This window comes from Diplotaxodon limnothrissa, linkage group LG23 (assembly GCF_057381915.1).
Source record: "Diplotaxodon limnothrissa isolate DT_005_m linkage group LG23, D_limnothrissa_male_GT1.1, whole genome shotgun sequence".
Lineage (NCBI taxonomy): Eukaryota > Metazoa > Chordata > Actinopteri > Cichliformes > Cichlidae > Diplotaxodon > Diplotaxodon limnothrissa.
The window spans coordinates 15,569,570-15,594,422 of record NC_140617.1 but is presented as its reverse complement, the minus strand read 5'-3'; the positions used below and the strand labels follow the sequence as shown (position 1 = coordinate 15,594,422).

At 40.5% G+C, this 24,853-nt stretch overlaps 4 protein-coding genes across 4 annotated transcripts; 2 read left to right on the top strand and 2 right to left on the bottom strand.

Moving 5' to 3' along the window:
* The first annotated feature begins 5,839 nt into the window (after positions 1–5,839).
* Positions 5,840–11,578, top strand: cpt2 (carnitine palmitoyltransferase 2). The gene is made up of 5 exons (XM_085347604.1): positions 5,840–6,166; positions 7,064–7,144; positions 7,234–7,340; positions 7,427–8,731; positions 9,913–11,578. The coding sequence occupies exons 1-5, from the start codon at positions 5,976–5,978 to the stop codon at positions 10,239–10,241; spliced, it is 2,013 nt and encodes a 670-aa protein (XP_085203730.1). The 5' UTR covers positions 5,840–5,975; the 3' UTR covers positions 10,242–11,578.
* An 84-nt stretch (positions 11,579–11,662) lies between these two features.
* Positions 11,663–14,041, bottom strand: magoh (mago homolog, exon junction complex subunit). Its single transcript, XM_085347898.1, has 5 exons — positions 13,874–14,041; positions 13,487–13,545; positions 13,177–13,287; positions 11,940–12,022; positions 11,663–11,861 (listed from the first exon to the last, which is right to left on the bottom strand). Exons 1-5 carry the CDS (start codon positions 13,962–13,964, stop codon positions 11,762–11,764), a joined length of 444 nt encoding a protein of 147 aa, XP_085204024.1. The 5' UTR covers positions 13,965–14,041; the 3' UTR covers positions 11,663–11,761.
* Positions 14,042–14,831: 790 nt separating this feature from the next.
* On the top strand, positions 14,832–16,584 carry aatf (apoptosis antagonizing transcription factor). The gene has a single exon (XM_085348343.1). It carries the CDS (start codon positions 14,832–14,834, stop codon positions 16,473–16,475), a length of 1,644 nt encoding a protein of 547 aa, XP_085204469.1. The 3' UTR covers positions 16,476–16,584.
* A 2,665-nt stretch (positions 16,585–19,249) lies between these two features.
* Positions 19,250–24,131, bottom strand: uck2a (uridine-cytidine kinase 2a). Its single transcript, XM_085347929.1, has 7 exons — positions 24,027–24,131; positions 22,148–22,307; positions 21,910–22,006; positions 21,252–21,394; positions 20,735–20,832; positions 20,581–20,629; positions 19,250–19,386 (listed from the first exon to the last, which is right to left on the bottom strand). Exons 1-7 carry the CDS (start codon positions 24,129–24,131, stop codon positions 19,250–19,252), a joined length of 789 nt encoding a protein of 262 aa, XP_085204055.1.
* Positions 24,132–24,853: the final 722 nt, after the last annotated feature.

The following is a 24,853-nucleotide window of genomic DNA, read 5'->3' as shown; positions in this document are numbered from 1 at the left end:
ATAAAATCCCCTGAGTAGGAAATAATTAATTGGAAAAGAGAACATTCCTCATGGTTTTTCTTAAAATCGTTTTCCTATTTGCCTTCCTTTTGCTGTGCTTGTTGTGTGTACTTGTATTTCAAGTTATGTAGTGATGCATAAAGTCCTGATGACTTCTACCTAAAATATAACATCAGTTATATAGATGGTACGAATGCAGGCTTTTTCTAATAGAAGGTGCAAAAAAACCACCAAATATTTTACAGATACTAAATGCTGATCTTTACCTAATACAATGTATTTTAAAGGTAATACTGAATGTGTCATGGCACAGTGGCCCATGGAAATGGGATGGACTCAAGTGCAGTTTCAAAACCAGAGGTTTGAAGTGCGGTGTAACAAAAGTCTTTATTCACAACGCTTGGAAGCTAACAGAAAACTCAGACTAGCATTAAGGAACGTAAACTAGACGTCTGAGGCAAGAGAAACTATGGCCATAACAAAACTATGACTAGATTGCAGGGACAACTGGGTGCAGCGACTGGGCAGGGGAAACTGTGGCTGGCCAGGGCAGTGCTTGCAGGTGGAGGTTGCTTGGAGGGGGGAGGCAGGAGACAAAGGTCCAGGTGGGTACTACGTGCAATGCAGGGAGGCAGGCAGGAGAGACTGGCAGTTTGAAAAGGGAGAGGTTACTGGCAGCTGCATACCAGAATCCAGGAGAGCTTGTACGGATGAGGATTGGTAGGTGGGTTCCAGATGCTGACGAGAAAACAGAGAACTAAGGCAAGTAGACACAATGATACACCAAGGAACAGACATGAGGCCGAGAACGGACTAAAGTTGGCAGATAATCTGGCGAAGACTAGTTGTGTGCGCAGGTCATAAATACTGCTGGTGTGATTGCCATCAGGTGAGGAACAACAAAGACTCCACCCAGAGGGGAGGAGCCGATGCAGTGGAAAACTACCCAGACCATGACAGAATGGCTGTTTGAAGTATGTAAAAAAAGTTGTTTTAGAAGCCAGTTATCCATAATTATTCCAACTTTTCCAACTTTTGACTGACTTAATTATTATCACCTAAAAAGTTGTGGTAATTTAACTTAATAGTTAAAAAGATTCTATGAACTTGAATATTTTTATTTCTTTAACTAAAACTTTCCTTTAGCTGCTCACTTATTCACAAGGTGTCACTACAGCAGATGGAGCCGCATATTTGATTTGGTAGATTTTTACACCATGTACCCTTCCTGACACAATCTCCAAGGGATTTGTGTGTCCTCCCAGCCTTCAACCAGGGAGACTTTGCATGTTAGGCAAAGGTGTAAACCACTAACTCTATGGACCCACCAAATTGATTATTTAATCTACTTTTTTTCCTTTTACAGTTTTTCTTGATTGCTTAAACACATTTCTTGAAACTATGCCTCGTATTCCCAAAACAGTAAACACAAATCCATAATGTCTCACCCAATTTCCCAAACATCGTATTGTCAGGTCAAAATGAAGCTCTGGGATGTTTCTGATGATCTTTGGCAAGAGTGCATTAAGAATATATATTGTAGTTCTATAAATGCTAGACACTGTTTGATCCAATTTAAGGTTGTGTATAGGTTGCATTTTTCTCCCACTAAAGTGGAAAAAATATATAAGAACGTTTCAGCCCTCTGTGTTAAGTGTTCGAGTGGTCGAGGAACTTTATCTCACCTTTTCTTTCAATGCCAAAAACTACAGCTCTTTTGGAATCATTTGTTTGATTTTCTGACCAAAGCCATTGGCAGGGAGGTCCCATGTACCCCCTTTGCAGCATTGTTCGGGGTGTGTGAACTGGGATGGGCAAGGGACAAGACACAATGACCACAATTGTGGTCATTGTGTCAATGACCACAATTGTGGCTAGAAAGCTGATACTTCTCTGCTGGAAGTCTGCTAAACCTCCTACCTTCGAAATGTGGTTGAGAGAATTTGGAAATGTACTCCATCTGGAGAAAATCAGGTTTACCTTGTCTAACCGAGAGAGTGTGTTTTATAAGATTTGGCAACCAGTCATTAGCCTGATGGATAAACTTAAGTGAAATATACTCTATCTTAACATTTATGTATGCTGTATTACCACCTTGTTGACTTGCCGTCCACCTTCTATTGTGTTCTTTTGAAGGTGATTGTTGTATACTGCTCAATTATAAAATCAATAAAAATATATTGAAAAAAAAATGAAGCTCTGCACCCAAAACTATTAACTTTTGCTGAAAAACCAAACTTTGCCCACAGACAGCACACACAAGGCCTCAAAAACACACACACAACAACATAGTCTTACACTTTGGTGCAATAAATGTTAAACAATATTCCCAAAACTGGCAAGTTATGTTGCTTGTGGTTCTTCCCCTCAAAAACCTTTTCACATGATGAACACAAAAGACACAACCAATGTATATACAGTGGCACATTTTTTATCCATGTACCATACAGTACAACACACACCAAAAATATTATTCCACGTCAGCATCCTGTGTGTGTTCTGGGTCAGGCCAGAGAATCTCATCCACATCATAGGCTATATTGGCCCTGGCCAGGCAGCGGGGGTAAACTCCTCTTGCATGCCTGATCCACCCCTGGCATGCATCTACTGGTATGTCTAGGCAGGCCTCTTCCTTGGCCTGGAGAAGGTGAACACGGACATAAGGTTCTCAGTCATACACCTTCCACCACCATGCCGAAAACAACTTCTCTATCTACCAGTCATGAACCATAGCAGCGCGATGGAAGCTGACATTATCCCAAACAACAACGTAGCGAGGCTGCTCTGGCTGTGCTGGTTCCCTGTAGTTCAGCTGTAACATATGTCGTCTTAGACCATCAAGAAGAGCAAGGAGAAGTGTTATAGGGTCCTAGAATGGCATGGCAGTGGAGTACCCCTCATTGGCTGATGGCTACGCACAGAGTGATATTCCCTCCACGCTGACCAGGGACATTTACAATAGCCCGATGGCGAATTATGTTCCTGTTCCTGTTCCTCCTCCTCCTCCTCCTCCTCAACTTGCATGTCTTTGGATCCATTGTTTTAAACTTGAATGAACTGGCTTTGGCCCTTTTATCTATCCATCAAAGTTTCTGATTGGTGTGTGATACATTTCGACTCCTAGTGTTTCCACTTGGCTAATTGTGTGCTAATTGAGCTAAAGCTGTGCTGATGTGAGTTAATATTATTGACTGCTAGTGCTTTCTAAGTGACCACATGGAGTAAGCACTGACAAATGTAGGGATTTGTTTGTAGAGTTTTGTAGTAACAGTTCACCACATCTGACTCGTGTGGTAAAGCAGGGGCATAGTGTTTATAGTTCAGGGAAATAGGTGTGCTTTTTGGAAAGTGGCATTATGGTTTTGAAATTTGGGTTCAAAAGATTGGTTATAGTGTTTAAGCAACTGAGAAAAACTGTAATATTTTGCAGTTGTGAGCCCCTTCAAATTGTAACTTTATAGTATTCACTGTTGTTTCAGAGCGTGAGGATTAATTCCTGTCAGGCTGAGGACCGTATTATTTATTAAATTCAACAAATATGATCAAGAAAGACAGAAAGAGTTAACCACCCAACACCTGTTTGAAAGATAATGGAATCTTCTTTGCCATTAATATTTTCTCGAGTGTCTGGAAAGTTAAGCTAAAATATTATCTTTCATTATACTTGTTGTTCTTTGTCAGCACAGATAGGGACAAAAAGAGCTGTAAAATCAACTTCAATCTTCAAGGAGACAAAAGAATGATCATGGAATGAGTATCTAAAATAAGAGATTATGTTTAACTATGTTTAGTTGCAGGTGTGTGAGGAGATGAAGAAAGAATAACACAGCACTGTATTAAACCCAGAGTAAAAGATGGTTTGGGAAATAGTGAAGCCTGCCGAGCTGGTTTGGTAGCCTAGATTGAAGACTGATGATACTCTGACTGTTCACATGCTCCGAGATAATAGTTCATATCTTTGTGAAAAGCAGTCAACCAAAAACCTTAGATTTTTCACGAACGTAGTGAAAACAAATCAAGTCCAAGTATGCAAACAAGCTTGCAGCTTGAATGCTGTTGTCATTAAAGCAAAAGGGAGTTTCACTCTCATCTTGTTGACATTATCATAATAATAAGCTTTTTGAAATCAAAACAAATATAAAATGCAATACAAGTGTCTTTTAGATCAAAGCTTATTTAACAGGACTAATTTCATTTCAGGTTATTTTACTGCAGCATAAGCCAAGTTATAAATCTTTAAATTTGATATAACTGAATAATTGACACTGTCATGGGCCCTTATTTTAACAATATATAGGCTTTAGATATTTATTATTTACAATAAAGAAACATGTATTTACACCCTTACAAGACTATACCGGAAATCTAGAGTCAGGACCAGAAGGAGTCACGTGACACGCTCTACTGGTTAAACTTCCTGTTGTCACTTTAGTTAATTATTTCTTTCTATTTTTTTTCCCCCTTCTAACGTTTTCCTTTACTTTTTAAAATTATAAAGTCGAGTTATAATACGTGGCGTTTATTTTCCTTTGCTAAACCTTTCCCGAGTGTCTCTGAAACGAAGCGGTACTCTAAGGAAGTTTAACCGGTAGTGATGGGATTTCCGGCTCTTTTTAGAGATCCGGCTCTTTCGGTTCGGCTCACTAAAAAGAGCCGGCTCTTTCGGCTCCGAACCGGCTCTTCGGGTTGTTTTGTTGCTTTAATTAATTTATTATTAACAATAATATAAAATGATGCACAAAAGGAATTACTAACGTAAAAAAAAGTGGTTTTATTTATATATGTTTATATATAAATATATGCAGTGGCCCCTAGAGACAAAGCACGTACAAACTCCAAAACACATTTCTAGCATGAACTGAACTTCCAAAGCAGAGCTACTAGATCACTTAAATTACACAACTGAAAGCACATGTGTGCATTGTTTGTGTATTTATACACAGGCACTCATATATATTCAAATAATTTAAAAAAAAAAAAAAGTTCATTTACCTGTTACTACCACACACCAAATCTGGTCGTTGGTACTTGCTGGCTTGTGTAGCCACTAGGTAACAAAAGCTCAACACTGCGCCTAGCATCCTGGAGCACTTCTGTTGTGTTTTGTACGTGTTTTGGAGTTTTTACGTGTTTTGGAGTTTTTACGTGTTTTGGAGTTTGTACGTGTTTTGGAGTTTGTACGTGTTTCGGAGTTTGTACGTGTTTCGGAGTTCGTACTTGATTTGAAGTTTGTATGTGCTTTGTCTCTAGGGGCCACCGTAAATATACTTTTATTTATTCACTCCACATAAAATGCAATAAATAAATCATATAATACAAAAATCAACTATTCACATTTTCAGCTTTTTCCTTTTACAAATTTAAAGTGAAAACAACACAAAACACTGCAAGCCACAACACAATTAAATATAAATTATAATATGAAAACAAAAAGAACATGCACATTCTCTGTCATATGGACCTGCATGAATAAACTTTCTGAATCCTTTATCACCTGCAACCGAAAATAGCTGTGGATGATTACTATACCTTTCTAATGTGACGTTGTTGTCCCTGGCTCTCTTTCTCTCTCTCTCTCTCCCTCTGGCTCTGATCCTGTGCTACTGAGTGTAACTACTGCCCCTCCCCCCTTTGCCCAGCGTAAAGCACAAGGCTGGCGTGCAGAGTGAAGCGGAAAAAAAGTGCGAGAGAGAGGGTGAGAGAAAGAAAAAAAAATACAACCCACGTGACGGCTCGCGATAAGGAGCCGGCTCGCGATAAGGAGCCGGCTCGCGTCGTTCACGTCAAAGAGTCGGCTCTAAGAGCCATTTCGTTCGCGAACGACCCATCACTATTAACCGGTTGCTAATGTTAGCTAGCGTATCTTTCCTTCAGTGACAGGTGAAAGCTCGCTCCGTCCAGGCTTACCTTTTACCTGTTAAAATCGTTTTTACGTTTGTAGCCTCCTGTAGGTGATCAGTTTACAAATCAACACCATGGCCGGTCTGCTTTCATTGCATTGTGTCGCCTCTCTCAAGAAGTCCGGGAGTCTAATTCATTTTAGAAGCGCTGCTCTGGGGGTTCATATGAGACACTATAGCAGCAAAAAGGCCCCCTCTTCATCATCTTCGGAGTATCTGCACCAAAGCGTCGTGCCTTCCATGCATTACCAGAAGAGTTTACCCAGGTAAGGCGTTTTGTGACGAATTTGGACACATTGCTTTTTCATTTTCTCCAAACATGTCGCGCAAACTCAAAAAAATCTGTGGTTTCATGTGCGCCGGAGATGTCCAGCAAACAAAACAAAAAGGTGTCCTGAAATAAAGGTGACCCATTTAGCTTTTAGATCGATGTAGGTAAAAGGGCATGCTTGCGCTAAACTCAGTGACCACTAGAGGGTGACATGAATTATGATTAATGACGCTTAAAAAAAAATAGGTGTGTGAAAACAGTTCAGAGTTTGTGCAGGAAACATTATCCAGATATTTCAGTCCATAAGATGGCATCACACAGTTGCTGCACATCCATGATGCAAATCTCCCATTCCACAACATCCCAGACTGCTCGGTTAGATTGAGATCCGGTGACTGTGAAGGTCATTTGAGCAGAGTGAACATGGTGCTTTATACTCCTGGAGGCAGCCATCAGAGGATGGGTACACTGTGCCCAGAAAGAGATGGCCATGGTCAGCAGTAATACTCGGGTACGCTCTGGTGTTTAATCAATGCTCAGTTGGTACGAGATGCCCAAAGTGTGCCAAATAAACATTGTCCACAGCATTACATGATCACCATAGCCTGAACCATTCATACAAGGCAGGATAGATCATGCTTTTGTTTTGTTTATGTCTAATTCTGATCCTGCCGTCCAAATGTTACAATAGAAATCGAGACCCATCAGACATTTTAAATGAAATAAAAAGAAGAAAATGTCCCTAGTTTAAGAAAGCTGTTGAACATTTGGTTCTTGAACATGGGTCACCACATCACAGTGGGTGCTCTCTTCCGTTAAGTTGTTTTTATTATAAAACATACAAATGAATCGAATAAAACATGACTGACTTCATTTCCCTTTTGCTGTTTAGATTGCCCATACCAAAACTGGAGGATACTATCAGGAGATATTTGGCTGCCCAGAAGCCTCTTTTGGATGATGACCAGTTCAGGTGAGTTTCCACAAGTTAAATCAAACTTTTTATTTGATTATTTAAATGCTTTAAACCTAGTTGGAGCCATTGTTGTCATGTATCTGCAGAACAACAGAGAAACTTGCTCAGGATTTCCAGAATGGTGCGGGAAAGCAGTTGCATGAGGAACTGGTTGCTCAGGATAAAAACAATAAGCACACAAGCTACATCTCAGGTAACTATGACTATAGCCTAAAACTGAGCATCAAAGATGGAATAATCACTGTTAAATGAGGTTAAAAATGTTCTTTTGTGTCACAGCTCCCTGGTTTGATATGTATCTGTCTGCACGTGACTCTGTGGTGCTCAACTTCAACCCTTTCATGTCCTTCAATCCCGACCCAAAGACTGAGTACAATGACCAGCTGTTGCGGGCGACCAACATGGTGTGTTCAGCTGTGCGCTTCATGAAAACGCTACGAGCCGGTCTGCTGGAGCCAGAGGTTTTCCATCTGAACCCAGTCAAAAGCGACACGGACAGTTTCAAGAACTTTATCCGCTGGGTCCCATCTTCACTGTCCTGGTATGGGGCCTACATGGTGAATGCATACCCTTTGGACATGTCTCAGTACTTCCGCCTCTTTAACTCAACTCGGATTCCTAAGCATGGGCGAGATGAGCTCTTTACTGATGAGAAAGGGCGACACCTTTTGGTTATGAGGAAAGGAAACATGTACGTGTTTGACATAATAGACAGGGATGGGAATTTAGTGAAACCTGCAGAGATCCAGTCCCACTTGAAGTACATTTTGTCTGACTCGACACCGGCACCAGCCTTCCCTTTGAGTGTTCTGACCAGTGAGAACAGGGACGTGTGGGCAGGGCTCAGGGACAAGCTGATTGGTGCTGGAAACGCAGAGGATTTACGGGTCGTGGACAGCGCCCTTTTCTGTCTCTCCCTGGATGACGAGAGCATGCGGGACCATATTCACATCTCCCACAACATGCTGCACGGCAACGGCTGTAACCGCTGGTACGACAAGTCCTTCAGCCTCATTGTAACCAAAGACGGACAGGCAGCTATTAACTTTGAACATTCCTGGGGTGACGGCGTCGCTGTGCTTCGCTTCCAGAACGAGGTCTTTAAGGACACCACCGAGAAGCCACTAGTGCACCCAGGTTCGGCTGCTGCTGCTGTGGATTCGGCCTCTGCTGTGCGCAGATTGCAATTCAAGCTGAACAAAGAGCTGGAGAATGGCATCCAAAAGGCAAAGGAGAATATTGACTCTGCCGTATCAAAACTCACTATTGACGCCATGGAGTTCAAAAGAGGCGGGAAGGAACAGTTAAAGAAGAACAGGCTGAGTCCAGATGCTATAGCCCAGCTGGCTTTCCAAATGGGCTTTCTGAGGCAGTACGGACAGACTGTAGCCACGTACGAGTCATGTAGCACTGCAGCTTTCAAGCATGGCCGCACAGACACCATCCGACCAGCGACTGTACAAACCAAAAAGTGCTCACATGCTTTCGTTCAACAGCCTGGCAAACACAGTGTGGCGGAGCTGCAGGCCATGCTCGATGAATGCTCCAAATATCATGGGCAGCTCACCAAGGAGGCAGCTATGGGTGCGTGTGACATGTCAGCATGCAGATAAATTATGGTGATTTTGTACACCAGTAAACGCAGTGTTTTAAGCTGCAGATATCTCTGATGGTAATTATCTGTCATAGCAACAACACATCATAACAGGCCAAATCAGTAGTTTATCTGAGCTAAATATTTAAACCATAAAACGCTATAACCATGTTTAAATATTTCACAGCCCTCCCAAGATGATTTAATCAGAACCAAAGGAAAAAAACACCTTTAGTTTGGTTCTTTGTCCTCCTGCACCATCAGGAGTTGAGCAATCGATCTTTGCACACAGACATTTTTTATTTTACTGCTCTAAAAGTTCTTATCTGTACCAAATATTATGTAATCATCATGTTGCTGTGTGTTTAGGATTTGTGCACTTGTAATGCTTTAAAAAAAAAGTATATTTTTCAACAATAGCATCTCATTTACAGTTTAAAAAGTTGAATTTGCTGTAATATTTAATAAACAGTTTGCCAAGTAACCACCTAGTAATGGGCTAAAAGGACCCATTTTTATCAGCTGAACATCATCTAAGTGACCATGTGATTAAGTGTATAATTTTGCCCACACATTGAACAGGCCAAGCAATACTGTAGCATGGCCATGTAATAGTTAAAAATATAGCAGCATATGTTAAAAATGTAAATCTTTTTAACATATTCAGGGAGAAACAAACACATCAAAGTGTATGGTCTTAAAAACACAATGTATGATTGTCACTTACTTTTTTAGATTTATTCATTTAGATTTAATGATACTTAGGTAATTTTTTTGGCCTTTATGACTTGGGCTCTCTCTCAGAGCTCAAATCGCACTTCAGTCTGACATATGCAGATATCTGATTTACAAAAACTGGGATTCTCAGTTTTAGCATTTTTCTACTAAATGGATGAGCAAATATGTTTTGATATTAGCTTATTAGACATAGAGGGGCACGGTCTGCAATATGAAATTTTAGGTTTTTTACAGTAATGCAAGCAAGGTTAAGTCATAAGTCTTCTTATTCACCATAATGTGTGACTTTATTAAAGAATTATTTTCTTGAATGCATTGTTCGATATAAAAAACTGAAGTGTTAAGATAATGACTGATTAGCACTTTTTATTACACACAATGCTGACCTGAGAACAGTTCCTTCACTAACTGCTCTTTTTGCATCTCTCTCCAGGTCAGGGTTTCGACCGTCACCTGTTCGCGATGCGATACCTGGCCGCCTCAAAGGGCCAAGCTCTGCCCAGTCTGTACACTGACCCAGCTTACGCCGCCATCAACCATAACATCCTCTCTACTAGCACCCTCACCAGTCCAGCTGTCAGTCTCGGCGGCTTTGCCCCTGTGGTACCTGATGGTTTTGGTGTCGGCTACGGCGTCCACGACAATTGGATCGGTTGCAACGTATCTAGTTACCCGGCTCGCAACGTCCATGAGTTCCTGCAGTGTGTCCACAAGTCTTTAGAGGACATTTTCACAGTGCTGGATGGAAAGCCACTGAGCTAAGAGTGAACAAGTGTACTTTTACATATTGATAAAGGTAAGAGTAGGAAGGAAATTCAGGGAGAATAGAAAGGATGGGGAAAACTGAAGGGCAGCTCTTTGAAAACAAAGTTTCCTCTGTCATCCCTTAGTTATATATACACGTATCATAACAATTGTTCGGTGATGAATAGGACTGCTGGTGTGCGGCAGAAATCATAACCAGTTATTTTGGTAAAACTTGATATTCTAACATTTTGGTGAAAAATATCCAACTGTAGTGAAAAAATATCAGCAACTTCATCTATAACACTACAAAATGAGAGAATCAAAGAAAAATCAAGTGTAGCAAAATATAATTCTTATCTTTTCATATTCACTTTCAAGCCCTGAAAACAATAATAATAATATACAACATATTTTATTTACCTTCATTGAAAATTTGCTCGTGTTTGACTTCCTCAGCCCACAGTCATTCCAAATTCCCATTCAGACATTTGTGACCAACTCTTACATACATGCTGATGTTAGTGTGCTGTGGCCTAATGTTACTGTTAGCTGCGATTTAAGGTTGTTCATCCATCCATCCATCCATCCTCATCAGGGGGAGGGAGCCTATACCAGCTACCATGGGGCAAGAGGCAGGGTACATACTGGACAGGTCACCAGTTTTTCACAGGGCTAGCACATAAGAACAGACAACCGTTTGCACTCACATGGGCAATTTGGAATTATCAATTAACATAACCCCACTAACTGCATATCTTTGGACTGTGGGAGGAAGCCAGAGTACCTGGAGAGAACCTACGCAAACACGTGAAGAACATGCAGAGGGGCCTTCGCATGTTCTCCAAACTCAGCACCTTCTTGCTGTGAGGCAACAGTTTAAATATAATCCTGCCCCTACACAACTTGTGGTTTCTCAAGGAGGATCTCCACATTAAACTTTTTTCTTAAATGGAAGTGAAATACGAAGCAAATTTCCACTAATTAATGGCCATGATACACGTAATGCATATATAATATAGCTATCTTACAGTGTTATGAAGTGACACAGAGGCCAATTGAGTTACTGCTTATGTCAGAGAAATGAGGGAATCGTTGCTCTGTAAAAGGCCCTTCAGAAGGGTGTAGGGAGTGGGTTGAACTTGGAGCTCTGACTCTAGTTGGTCATTCATGCAGTTAAACTTCTCTGCAATAGTTGCCAGTCAGGATGCAGAGGATGTGCCTTTTTTTTTAATGATGTGAAGCTCAACCAGAGCATTTACAAATCACCACTGTAATACACTGAACTGTCATTAGTGTTAGATTACAGCCATTTGTTGTGCTTGAATGTATTTTAAAATTAAAAGTTAATTACCTCTGCTCTTTTATTTGCCCTTGTGATTCTTTACAGACAGCTGATCATTTAAGACAACACATATTCTTTAACCAAATCACTCTTTATTTAAAATAAAAAATAGTTCTACCAAAAGCAAATGTACAAATGCGGTAGTACAACAGAAACATCAGCTAAAGTAATTAAAATGAGCAAAATCCAGATTTTAGATGGGCTTGATCTTGAAGTGTAGGCCGATCAGACTGAAAACAAGACATTTCAGATCTTGCACCAGGTAGTAGAACACACGAAGGCCCTCAGGGTCCCTAAAAACACATGTGTGCTTACATCAGTAACAAATACAATTTACTTTCCACTTCCCAACTCCTGAATATATTACTTACTTTGACTGATTGACGTCAATCAAGGAGCCAATTTTGGAAGTTGTGAATGAAATGTGCTCGTCCCCGATGACAATTTCGAGTTCCTGTAAAAGATGAGACAAAAACAGGCCTCAGAAAATTATCTTGGGAGAAAATCATCAGTGCAGAGTTGATGAAGGTGAAAATTTAGGTCACTTTCTTTCATAAGTAGAAAAGTTTAGGTCATTTTCAGAGTGCTCTCAACTTTATTCTTTCTCCACTATGATCTTATTGGTCACAGAAAAATCCATTTGGTTGACCTTCTGTCCGCACAGGTTTGAATTAAAGGATGAACTGCAGTTGACTGCTCACTTTTAAGTAAAGTAGCCAAAGACCTTATCAAACTGGGACATTTCTTCCACCTTCCGTCTTATTATCTGCATGCTCAATTTGCAAAGGGTTAGAAAAACTAAAACTAAGAGTATAACTATATTAGAAAATGATTCTTTCATAGAAGGAAATCACACTCAGAAGATAAGCCTGAACTTTCAAACAATAACTTGTTTTAAGCAGCCATTTATCCCAATGGATGATATGACCCTTGAGCAATCACTCCAGGTATGTAATAGGAAACAGAACAAAGATCTAGAGTATGAATGACTGACTAAATGTTTATCAGTTTTGCTATTAGAACTATAACATATTCCAGGATATTGAAGTTAAAAAAAAACTGCCAAATTTATTCACACCAATATTTTATGTAAATCATAAAATATTCAGATTGTGAAAGTATAACTTTGCATGGAGATATTAAACAGAGTGCAATTACAGTATCAGCAAAATCCAACTGATGCTGTAGGGTCATCAAGTCAGATTTTTCTTTTTTAAATCTTCCACAGATGGAAACGATAAGCCTCAGTATAACCATGAGGTCTAAGCGTACCCAACCCAAACCAGGAAGAAAATGGAATAAAAGAACAGAAACAGTCCACTTCTCAGCAGTTTTCACTACTGGATAAACTTAGTGTGGTTTGGGTGAAGGAGCTGCCTGGATACAGCATGCAAAAGGCAGGATTGAGAATCACCACTCTCAGCGAAGGTACCAGAATATTTTCACAACAGCACACAGACTGTACTTGCGATGTGGAATAGTTAAAGACCGCCTTGGACAGTTGCCTATTGCAATGTACCTCGAAAACTTTAAATCTGCATGGCATGAATGAAAATAGCTCAAACTGTAATAACTGGGAGGACACGGGGTAATAAAGAGGTCACAAACCTGTCTGCCAACTCTATCAGGAGGCGGCCACAGAGCATCATCTTCCTTGGTGATTTCACTGTCGTCAATGATCCTCTTCAGCTCCTCCATCACACTTTTGTGAACATATGCCTGGTTGGCACACCGGAAAACGCACAAGTCAGATTTAAATTTGTACATTTCGAGAAACAGCATTAATTTATAACCACATACATGTTGTTTGAGCATGATGACCGAAACTACTTCTCGAAAAATAACCAAACAACCAGCTCTTACTTTACAGATATCTCACCACCCCTTACACATACATTTAAAATCAATCATACGTTACCTCTTTCCTGATCATTACGTCATTCTTGTAGTTACTGTTGTTTGCATATCTCAGTTTACCTGCGGGGGAAAAAAGATTAACTTTAACGTGGGAAACTGTGTATCGTTTCGAACAAAACGCCCGAGTTTGTTATCAATCGCTACAGGCCGCATGGCGCGTACGCACTCACAGGATAAACTCAAAACATTACTGCTTATATTCTAAACCACACGCTATGGTAATAATTATCTTATTTATATAAAAACAAAGTTAGTAATCAGCATTACTCCTGCAGCTAAATCCAAACGGAGAATTTGGCTCTTTGACTCCGCTGCGGCCTAGCTAAACCGGTTAGTTTCGAACCACGGACAGCTAACGCGTCTGTATTGCCGCTCAAATTACACTTACCGTCAGGCCTGAACTCAAATTCTAGAAACTCGTGTCCAAACTTCCCCTTGTGTCCGACATAATATCTCAAATAAAAGTCGCTTGTTGACATCTTTATTCTACAGAAAGCGTTTTCTGCGCAAGTCCGATGAACAAAACTGAGCTAGCAAGAGCAGCCCAGAGCCTCGCCAACCGTATACGCATGCGCAGAGGATTATAGCTGAGGGGCTTTTTTGACCAAAGTTTTGTCTCAAAGGTCATATTCCCGCGATAATTCAGTCATTTTTTTACTTTAAGAATTTAGACTTAGGGTTTCTTTTTTTTAAAGTTTGTGTCAGTTTTTTAAGTTAACTAGCAACTTTTTTTCTTTTATGCCTTTAAAATATTCCTTATTTGCACATCGATTTATTTTTAGTTTGATGCATCTTTGATTGTTTGTTAGTTCAGAAGTATAAAATAAATATTATTTTTTATTCATTTAATCACCTATTTTTGGAATAAAACTCCGTTAATAAATACAATTTCTGGCTTCCTCTTGGGGTATGTATAAATCTATGACAAGACCCAAGAATGTGCTTTTTAAGACGCCAAACCATAATCCTCAACAACTTCTACAGATGTACAGTATGGAACAATTCATTATTGAAGCACAACATTGTTTATTAGACTCTTCTGGTCCTCTGTAAATCTTCTAAATGGCTTTGTTACATTACAAAAGAAAAAGAAACAGTTGAATAACTATATCAGTAATTAATTGTTAATTATTTCCAGTTTTGTTCATTTGTTTGCTTGATTTTACTTAAGCCATCAATTCTTGGTTGGTGTTTCTGCATTCATTTATCATCAGGTTCTTCCTGAAAGAACTCACGCAGGGCTGAACTTTGCAGCGTCTTTATACGTGTCGCATTTTTCTAACGTCATCAACCCGCTCTGGCGCACAGGAAGAGTCTGCACGTGTGGTGGTTGTAAACTTTGAGCCATGGCAGGCGCGTTTTCACAGGAGCTTGAGGATCTGTTGAATCCTTTGCCAAAATTCGTGGATCCGGAGGATGATGATGACGAGGCTACCAAAGCCAGAGTGGTGGACCGGTTCAATGAAGACGACAATGAGGATGAAGATGCGGCCGGCCTCAGCGCTCTGCGGAAGCGCAACACCTCCCTGCTTTCGGACACAGATAGACGGTATGTGGGAAAGCCAGTGTCCCGAAAGCAGCTGCTTAGAGAGACTGAGGAGGATGAACATGATGTTGAGGAGGAGGAGGAGGAAGAGGAAGAAGGTGACGAAGATGATTCAGTGGGGGATGAAGAGGCAGATGACGATGAAAATGCTTCAGAGGAGGAAGACGATGATGAGGAAGAGTTGTTGATGGGCAGTGATTCAGAACTCGATGTTAATCTAGCTTCAAAGAAGAAAGCAACTGACATCACCTTTCCTCAGAAAGTAGACTTCCATAAACTGACAGAAGGTATGGATGACCTGGGAATGAGCGAGGATGATGATGAAAGCCATGAGGAGTCTGAAGGCAGTGAAGAAGAGGAAGGCTCTGATGATGATGATGATGAGATGGAAAGCGAGCAAGAGGATGATGATGATGGAGTGGTGCGCACGTTTTCCCAGGACAAAGTAGATGAGGAGGTGGAGAAAGGAAAGGCGGTGAAGAACCAACTGGCCCTGTGGGACCAGCTGCTCGAGGGCCGGATAAAAATCCAGAAAGCTTTGGTGACTGCCAACCAGCTTCCTCAGCCACAGACTTTCCCAGAGTTCAAGAGGAGAGGTGGGGGGGAGTTCACAGCGGCGTTGAAGAACACTCACAAGGCTCTGAAGGCTCTTCAGAGGTCCCTGCTGGAGTTGCATGACCAACTTCTGCACCAGAACGCTGACACGAGATCCATCGACATGGGGGAAGACGAGGAGATAACCAGCGACGATGAAAAGGAGGGATCAGCGCAGCAGGCCAGAGCGCCCAAACGAAAACTGGAGATGGCAGAGTACCCGGACTTCATGGCCAAACGGTTTGCAGCTTTCCAGCCTTACTGCAATGCCACGCTGCAGAAGTGGCACGACAAAACAAGGCTGACGATGGGCAAGAGCACCAAAGGGTTTGGGGCGTTTGAGAGGAACATTCTCACCCAGGTGGAGCAGGTGCTGATGGACAAGGACAGGCTGTTGAAGCGGACCCAGACCCAGCGCTCAGAGTACCGGGTCCTGGGGAAGGTGGAAGCCCCTGCTCTCACATCTGAGAACATCCCCATGGAGGGAGGCGAGGTGTCGGAGCAACAGCTGAAATCCAACACGCATCTGAAAGATCTCAATGAGGACATATTTGATGACGACGATTTCTACCACCAGCTGCTGAGGGAGCTGATCGAGCGTAAGACGAGCGCAGCGGACCCCAACGATCAGGTGGCTATGGGCCGGCAGTGGCTGGCCATCCAGAAGCTGCGCAGCAAAATCAAGAAGAAAGTAGACACTAAAGCCAGCAAGGGGCGCAAAGTCCGGTTCCACATCCACAGCAAACTGGTCAATTTCATGGCGCCGATTGACCACAGCTCGATGAGCGACGAGGCCCGCAGCGAACTCTACCGAAGCCTGTTTGGTCAGAACACTTCTATGAGGGAGTGACATTAACATGCTGAGATTCCCAGGACTGAATGGCCACTCTCCTTTAGCAGGAACTCTTCAGACTGTCTTACATACTGAACTCAAAAGAACGTGCAGTTCTGTAGAAACGTCTTTCATACCAAAGTGCTTCTTTATTTAATCACAAGAGTGCTACTTTAAAAATTCACACTGTTTTTCCATCACATGTGAATGAAGTAAAGTGATTACTTGAACTCGTTGTATGACTTTAAGTAAATAACTGTGGCCAGTCCCATGCAGCCAGTTCACGGAAGGTTCCTGCTCCAGTTTTGTTTGTCTTTTGTTCTTTGCTTTTATTTTTTGCTTTTCCAGTGAAAAAAAAATCCAGAAACCCTGCTTAGTGCATACTGTTGATTTGGGGCACAGCTGGGAATATGTGACACATTGCATATGTTGCAGGGCTACATTAGCCTGGACTGAGATCAAAAAGAAAATTAATTTTCATGTTTAACTATTAGGTAATAGTAAAATTAATTTTAGATACGTTATTACAAATACACATTTAAACCCTGACAGGAAAGCTTTCTCAATTGTTTGAATACATGGCAGCATTGAAAGCAGATATTGTGATTTGGAAAATGTAAAAAAAAAACAAAAAACAACAACTTTGAGTCCTGTGATACACCGGACACCTCTCCATGTACCCCACGCTCTGCCCTATTACAGCCCTGATGAACTTCTGCCTTCTCATGATGCTAAATTGGATATGAAGTTAAGAAAAATGCATCGATGGTTTACACTAACAGAAAAAGAAAGCTGTTTTCTGTTAACTCACTGTTTTTAACCGTTTTCACATGGAAGTTATCGCCGTTACAGGATGAGCCTGGTGTCAAAATGCAGGTAAAAATTATGAGTTGTTTTAAGCAGTTAACCCTTTAAAGTTTACCAAAATAATCCTTTTCAATTTTGGTCCAGTGAATCAGAAAACAGAAATTTTAAGTATTGAAACTATGATGTATGACATGATATTGATGCTCTTGGTTGTAGGAAAAAGTATTGTGATTTGAGCTTTAGCTTAAATGTGTCTATCAGCCCTTAAAGTGCTGTGTTTATAAAGTTAAGACATGAGGGTTTTTATTTGCAAGTAAAATACATTTGTGATTTAAATTCAGATGTTTCGTTTGTTTTTAAGCTGAATCTTGTGAGAACTCAAACTGAGTTTTATTGTTTTATTTTATTGTCTACCTGCAGAAGTCTCAGTACATTTTTCACCAATTACAGCATCGGAAATTGTTAAACAAACGCAATCTACATGAATATCTGCTGACGTACACACAGCATGCCTCACTCAATTCAAGCCTACCACAACCACATGTCTGATTTAATGTGCAATGCTTCCAGTTGTCTGTTAAGCAGATTATGAATGGCTAATGTAGACAAAGCAGTAACAAGGCTTTGATGTCACTGCAGGTCTGTACTTGCTAAAGTGTGCCTGTGTCATGCGTTTATATTGTAATGTTTGGCATTTTCTCCTTTGGGAGACAATCTTACACAAGGCAATTTCAATATCGAGCTTCAAAACAGTGCTGAGTCAGAATGGCATCCGCACAGTGCCGGCAGGTGCTGCTGGTGTAGGAGTTCCCTTTAGCATTATTATTTCTCTCATGATTAACAACACTTTAATGCTGGGTTGATCTGACACAAGCGAACATCATTTTATTGTGACACCTCTTCCATTTGGAGCACATGCTCGTGCCCCAGAGCACACCCACTGTTAATGCTGGCTGCACACCATTCAGTATGGAGTCAACCTACAGGACTCAGCTGTGAGGAAAACAATCCATTTAAGGTTCACATTTTACTTGCAAAAAAACTTTTAAGGGCTCTTTGGGGCATTTTATCACAACGCAGACATAAAATGCCACTCCATATCTTTGCTGCCTCTACAGCACTAAGCAGCGTGTGGCACTTCTCTCTCAATTTGTGACATCAAGAATAACACAACACAGAACGGTCTTCATTAAAGAAGCTTTTAAAGGTGAAAATAACAGTACCTGAGCAGTCAAACATACAGAAAAGAAACTGCATTAAACAACCTTAACAGAACACGCAGATCATATTAAATCGATCTCCTTTTAGAGTTCAGTCCATCTTCTTTTAATGAAAACATCTTAACATGCATCTGACAGTTACAAGGAAAAATTATACTTTGTGGTAATTTCTTAAAATGATAAATTTTCCTGATTTCGTAATATTAAATGGGTAAATGCAAAATGAAACTCCATATTTAGTCCACAAAGACCATCTTTGGCGGTGATGTAGTACATCGGGTGTTTGAGGCATAAATTGGTTGTTTCAGCTGAGCTTTTTGTTTAATCATTTTTAAACAGATCTTGAAAAAGAAAAATGTTAGTTTGCACTGATACGGGGAATCAGCAGCATGTCACTTCACTTCATTTATTGGATCGTTAAAGGCTGTCGAGTGTGTGAATCTTTTTGCAGACAGTTTCTCCAGCTCCGTGCTGGATTAAAGGCAAGCAGCAGTTTGAAATGAAATTAAAAGTGAGTGCCTTTTTTCACTCCTCCCTCGATCAGTGTCATCCAGTACACAAGTTAAAGAGAAAATTTTAACTGAATACCTCTGCTGCGAACCAGCTCCACAAAGCCTCCTTTCATTTGAATAAGTCTAAGCAGAATCGCACCAAAAGGAGGCTTTTTGAATTCCCGGAAGTTATGCTGCCTTGTTGCAGTAGCCATGACGAAGAGCAGCACACTCAGGCAAACCATTCTCCTCTTCCCTGAAGGAGTGATGAGCTTCAGTGGGGCCGACTGCTCGACTCTATGTTCGGCTGCTTCTTCTCCGTCCCATAACCGCTGAACCACCCGTTCAGCCGTTTGGTCAAACCGCCGTTCAGAATGTCCTGGATGTGCTGAACGATGAGATTTATTGCAACTGCGTTGAAAGACAGATGTTACATGGTTACAGATGGTCTCAGTTTGTAACTCTGTTTTACTGAGAGATACAAACTCATCATCCAAAAAGAGTTAATACCCCCAAAACTTACAGCTCATCTTTAATCATCAAAGGTCTAAGCTATTTTACAGAATAAAACGGCACAAAATAATGAAAAAATATATGTAATTGTCTCTTTGTTTACCATAGCTACACTATTTCGCTTCTATGGCAGATATTATAAATTGTATATTTTAAAATATATATATTAAATGAATTGTACAGCCCATATTATATAGAAATCTTGGTCTGTTACTTCTTACAAAAACACATTATTTTTTTGTGACACTTGTAACAATACATTTTAAAACTTAAGGTATGTTTGGGTTAATTACACTCACTGGCCACTTTATTAAGCACACCTGTCCAGTTGCTCGTTAACACAAATATCTACTGGGATTTTCCTAAGCAGCCATCTCTACGGTTTACAGAGAAAGGCAAAAATACTGATGGCACTGAGTGCCACGCGTGTGAGCAGGAAACTGAGGATACACCAAGCACAGGGCCACCAAAAATTGGACAATAGACGGAAAAACGCTGCTTGGAATAAAGTCACCACAGTAAGCCTGTTGTTCCATTCTTTGTATGTCAATGCTCCTGTTCCAAGTCAGACCTAAACAAATATTTCAAATATTATGTGTAGAAAATTAGACTACTGATCATCTGGAAAGAAGTCTCATGATCTAAAAATCACAATTATACCAAAGCCTGTAATGTTTTTATATGCATGTCTTTGCCACATCAACAAATGTTGTAGCAGATTTATGGCAAGAAACATTTTTACAATTAAAAAGCCACAGCGGCACATATACATATAAAACCTGACCAAGAAGCAATCAAGGGGAAATGGTCGGAGCAGGTGTGTCACGACAAAATCTTCAGAGAGCAGTGCAGTTTTCTTTTACAGCTTTCCTAAAACTAGACAAAGCTGTTTTGTCCTCACCTTGCTTCCTGAGTATGAAGACCACAATTCCCAGCAAGGAGATAAACACAGCTGCGTCCTTGCTGATAAACACTGTTGAGTCTCCAAAATTTGCTTCCACTAGATTTGTTTTTCTAAATAATCTGTAATGTAGTCTTTATGATGCACTTCCCAGGCAGACCCGCCCCCAGAACAACCAAAAAACTACTTACCAATGTTGTCAACTCCTCTCGGTATTATCACATCAGCATATTTCTTTGTCTAAACAAAGTCAAAAAAAAGAAAAAAGAAAAAAGAGCAAACATTTTATCTTTGACTCCATGTTCAGGGACAATCTGCAAATGTGCTAACAGAATATGGACTCACCGGCAGACAAAACTCTTCAAAAGCAGGCTTGACAAAGGTGATGTATTGGGCTAGAACGCTTTCCAAATCCCGACCACGTTCACTGATGTCACGGAGCACTGAAGGAAAACGAGACAAGGGAGAAAACGTTTAAACTGCATAAAGTATTTTAACACTTTTGTATAATTTCTTCCTTTTTTCTATTAAAAAAGTGAAAAAAAAGAAAAGATAATGAGTTAATTACTGAGTTGATCTATTGGTAGGTTGTTTAGCTACCTATAAGCAGACCCACTGTGTTTTCCCAGCTTCTAGTTTGGAGGTTAAGCCAAGAACCTGCTGTATGGTAGCAATTTTAACAGGAAAACAGAAAAGCTTGTTTCCTAAGATGCCAAACTAGCTTTAATTTTCAAGAGCCCTTCTTTGCAGCCCCCCTGCACCACGGGACCTCATTTTAAAAACAACTAATTCAATGAACCGTTACGTTCATCCCCCCGCCCCGTGCTTATAAACATAACAGATTTGTCTCGCCATGCGTCACCTCTCCGTGACAGACGAGTGTCTGCATCCGTATCCACGAACAGCTTCATGTGGAAAAAGTCTCGAATCTCCTGAGAGTAGAACATCAAGATGCCCTCAAACAGCACCACGTCAGCAGGGTACAGTGTCATGGTCTCTTCTTTCCTGACATATATTAAAACAGAAAGAAGGTTAAACAGCATCCACTGCAGTGAAAAATGATAAGAATGGCGATTGGAGAGATTAAAAAGCTTGCGAGTTATTCTGAAAAAAGGTCTTGAATTCTATTAAAGCTGCAGCACCCCAAGAATGTACTGAACCAAGAAATTATGTCTTGTTGCAAATGAATTTTTTTTTCTTTATTTTAATTAACTTTAACAAAAATGAAATCTCAAATTTAAAACAATTTTAAAAAAAACTATAAATAAATAATTAACTTTTCATGTACTGTTTCACATTTGAACACTTTTACTACAAAGCGCACTCAGATTTTCCCAGGCAGTTATGGGCTTCCATTCATTTCACTATGATATGAAAATCAATTTGCCCACCACAGTAGATATAATGCATGTCTTATGTATTATGATGCTTCCATTGATGCTGCATCAGAGATCTCTTTGTGTAAGCTGAAACCTGCTGAAACCCCTTTTAATGTTGTGCCTGTATGAACAGTTAGTCACCTGGAATGGGAAACAAAGTCATAAACAGGAATGTGGACCGTTTTCCCCTCCTTGATGTCCCACAGGGTCGCGATTATGAGGTCATTGTCAAATGCATCTATAGAGAAGGAAAGAGCACAAGGTAGTTAAAACCAAAAGTCACATTTGGCATGAATGAACATGAATGCTTACGTTTCAATGCTCGAGCCCCCTCTGGCCCAGTGACTCAGCATGACTCACAAATGCAGAGGCGATGTACCTGGGTGGTCAAAGTTGAACTGGCCCTTGAGCGCCTTAGCCTTCTGTTCCGGGGTCAGGGCCCTGTAGAAGCAGTCCTGGCTGAGGATGGCCACTTGCCGCTGGTGGTGGTCGATCTCGTTCTGGCCCAGCAGCTCCATGATCTTACTGCACACCGACGACTGAACACAAACAAAGAATCAGAAACAAGTGATCCTCGTTACACGATTTAACACGGCCTGATATTTTTGCACTGAAACCAACATTTACTTACACTTGACGTCCTAATCATGTAAAAACACAGCATAGTCCATTACTGGAAATCATTGACGCCATTTCAGACACATAACAAATAACTGCAGTTTACTCCCTGTTCAGATAACATGTCTGGGAGAACAGGTGGTTCTGTGAGCAGTTACTCCTGTGGGAAAATAGAGGCATAACACCAGGAAGTTGAAGCCACAAACAACTGACTGTTGAACCACAACCACCTTCACCTAAGAAGTCAGCATACCGTCACCCATATGAATAATGTCAAGAGATATGCCAGTCTTGGATTCATGGAAATACAAGGCTAAATTAGTTAGCCAAACAAATCCCAACTAATTAAATGTAGGTCAAAAACTATGCTTGTATGATGAAAATGCAAAACATGTTGCTAATACAGAGAAGTGCTCCAAAACAGGGCCTCATAGCACCAATCTTCAAATACATGTTGAAGATTAAATAAAAAGGACAAATGTACTTTATTTTATTTGAATACAATTTTCCCAACTTCAGAAGCTTGTTTTATGTTCTTATATGATAGTTTTTGTGCTTCGGTGAATGACTTTTTATATCCTGAATAACTGTTAAAACTTTTACGTATCATTTCAGGTTATTTCATGGATCTGCGCCTCGTTTCTTGTTAGATGTATTGATTTATGTAAACTTGAGCCAATCAAAATATGGGACATTTTCTCAGATTTAGTATAAAAATGCTGTGCAATCCTGTCATAAACTGGAGCCCTGGTTCACCCTAGAGACTGTGTTTATTGTGATTATCCACTTTGCAACAAAATGTGATCATAGTGCAGCATATTCTGATCATCCAAGACAGAATACTGGAAACTACTGGGAACCTATAACATGCTGCACAATACAGAATGCCAAAGCACATATTTAGTCTGTCGTGGCACCAAAGGCGTCTATATTGTCAGTGTCAAGCAGGTCAGTGAAATGAGATAAAGTTAACATCAAGCGACTTTGAAACAGCGGATACATTGTGTGACATCAGAAAATCATTTAGAAAGCGCAATAAAAAGAATAACATCAAAGCTGCAGCCTCCAATAGTGATAATCATGCATCCATCTGCTGCAGACAGCACAGTGCGTTAACAGTCAGTTTTTTCAGCTTTCTTTGTCTGCAAATGCATTTTACACTCCTCGCAGCCAGCGCAGCTGATGCTAATTATGACAAACCTCACTCCTCCTTTTCCTCTTTTCCATGATCTTCGCCACTCTTTACATCCCCTCTGATTTAAAAAAAAAAAAAAAAAGCATGAAAAACAAAATACGGGAGTCCTTCACGGAAGTTTGAAATCTGAACATCAATCTGGTTTCAATGGGGGGGAAATGACAGTAGTGTTGACAGTGCACGTTTTCTGATTTGACATGCAGTACTGCGGCCTGCGTAACTTTCACTACTGATCAACACAACAACCAGGCCGAGTGACTAAGTAATGTTTTTAAACTAAACTTCTTTTTTCCGAGGAAGAATACGTTTAATTTCTTAGTCCTGCCCTCTTCATCCCAAACGCATAATCTAACACAACAGATATTTTAAAAAAAAATCAGACGCCTCCAAGAAATAATCCAAAGGAAAAAAAGAAGAAGAAAGGGTTTATAATATAAAAGCCAACCTTTCCGCTGGCTGTCCCTCCGGCCACACCGATGAGGAATGGCTGCCGAATATTTGAGTCATTTTCGGCTTGGTCACCTGGCTTTGTCTCGCTGTCTCCTGCCATGTTTCATCTGCAGCGCGCACCGTACCTCTACGCCGGGGGAGTGCGCGCTCCTCCCATTTGATGATGGTGTAGGCGACGGTGAAGTTGGTGGTGATGATGACGTTCAAGGGCAACAAATCGAAGATGAGGATGCTGATGATGAAATCGCTGACAGGTAGTAGCGGGTTCCTTTTTTTCTCTTTTCTTTTATAAATTTTACTTGTGCAGCAATTTAACATTATTAAAAACACGGACTGTTTTTCTTTGAGTTAAACAGATGTCAGTAAGCTGACTAGTACTCTAAGCCTTGAACACGTGGATTAATCAGCACAAAAAAAAATCCACAATCATTTTGATGAAACGTAAACTGTTTAAAGTGTAGAGTGGTGTATGGTGGTTAGTTCTCTCGTCTCACATCAGAAGTTCCTGTGTTTTCCTTCAAACGATCCATCTTCTTCCCATGAAGAAGCATCCTTCCACACTTTAAAATAGGGATGTTAGACATAAGGCCCTGGGGCCAGAATTGGCCTAGCAAAGGCTCAAATCTGGCCCACTGGATGGATGTCTTTAGAAAATGTGAAGGAAGTAATTAATTTTTGGACATTTGAATGAATGCTAATAAGTTTTGCAGCTTTTCCTACTGATAAGGAACTGCCCCTTGGTAATAGATAAAGAATTAAATAACAGAAAGGTTCAACTTTCACCATTGACTATAGAAACATATGTTTTTACACTGGATCTGC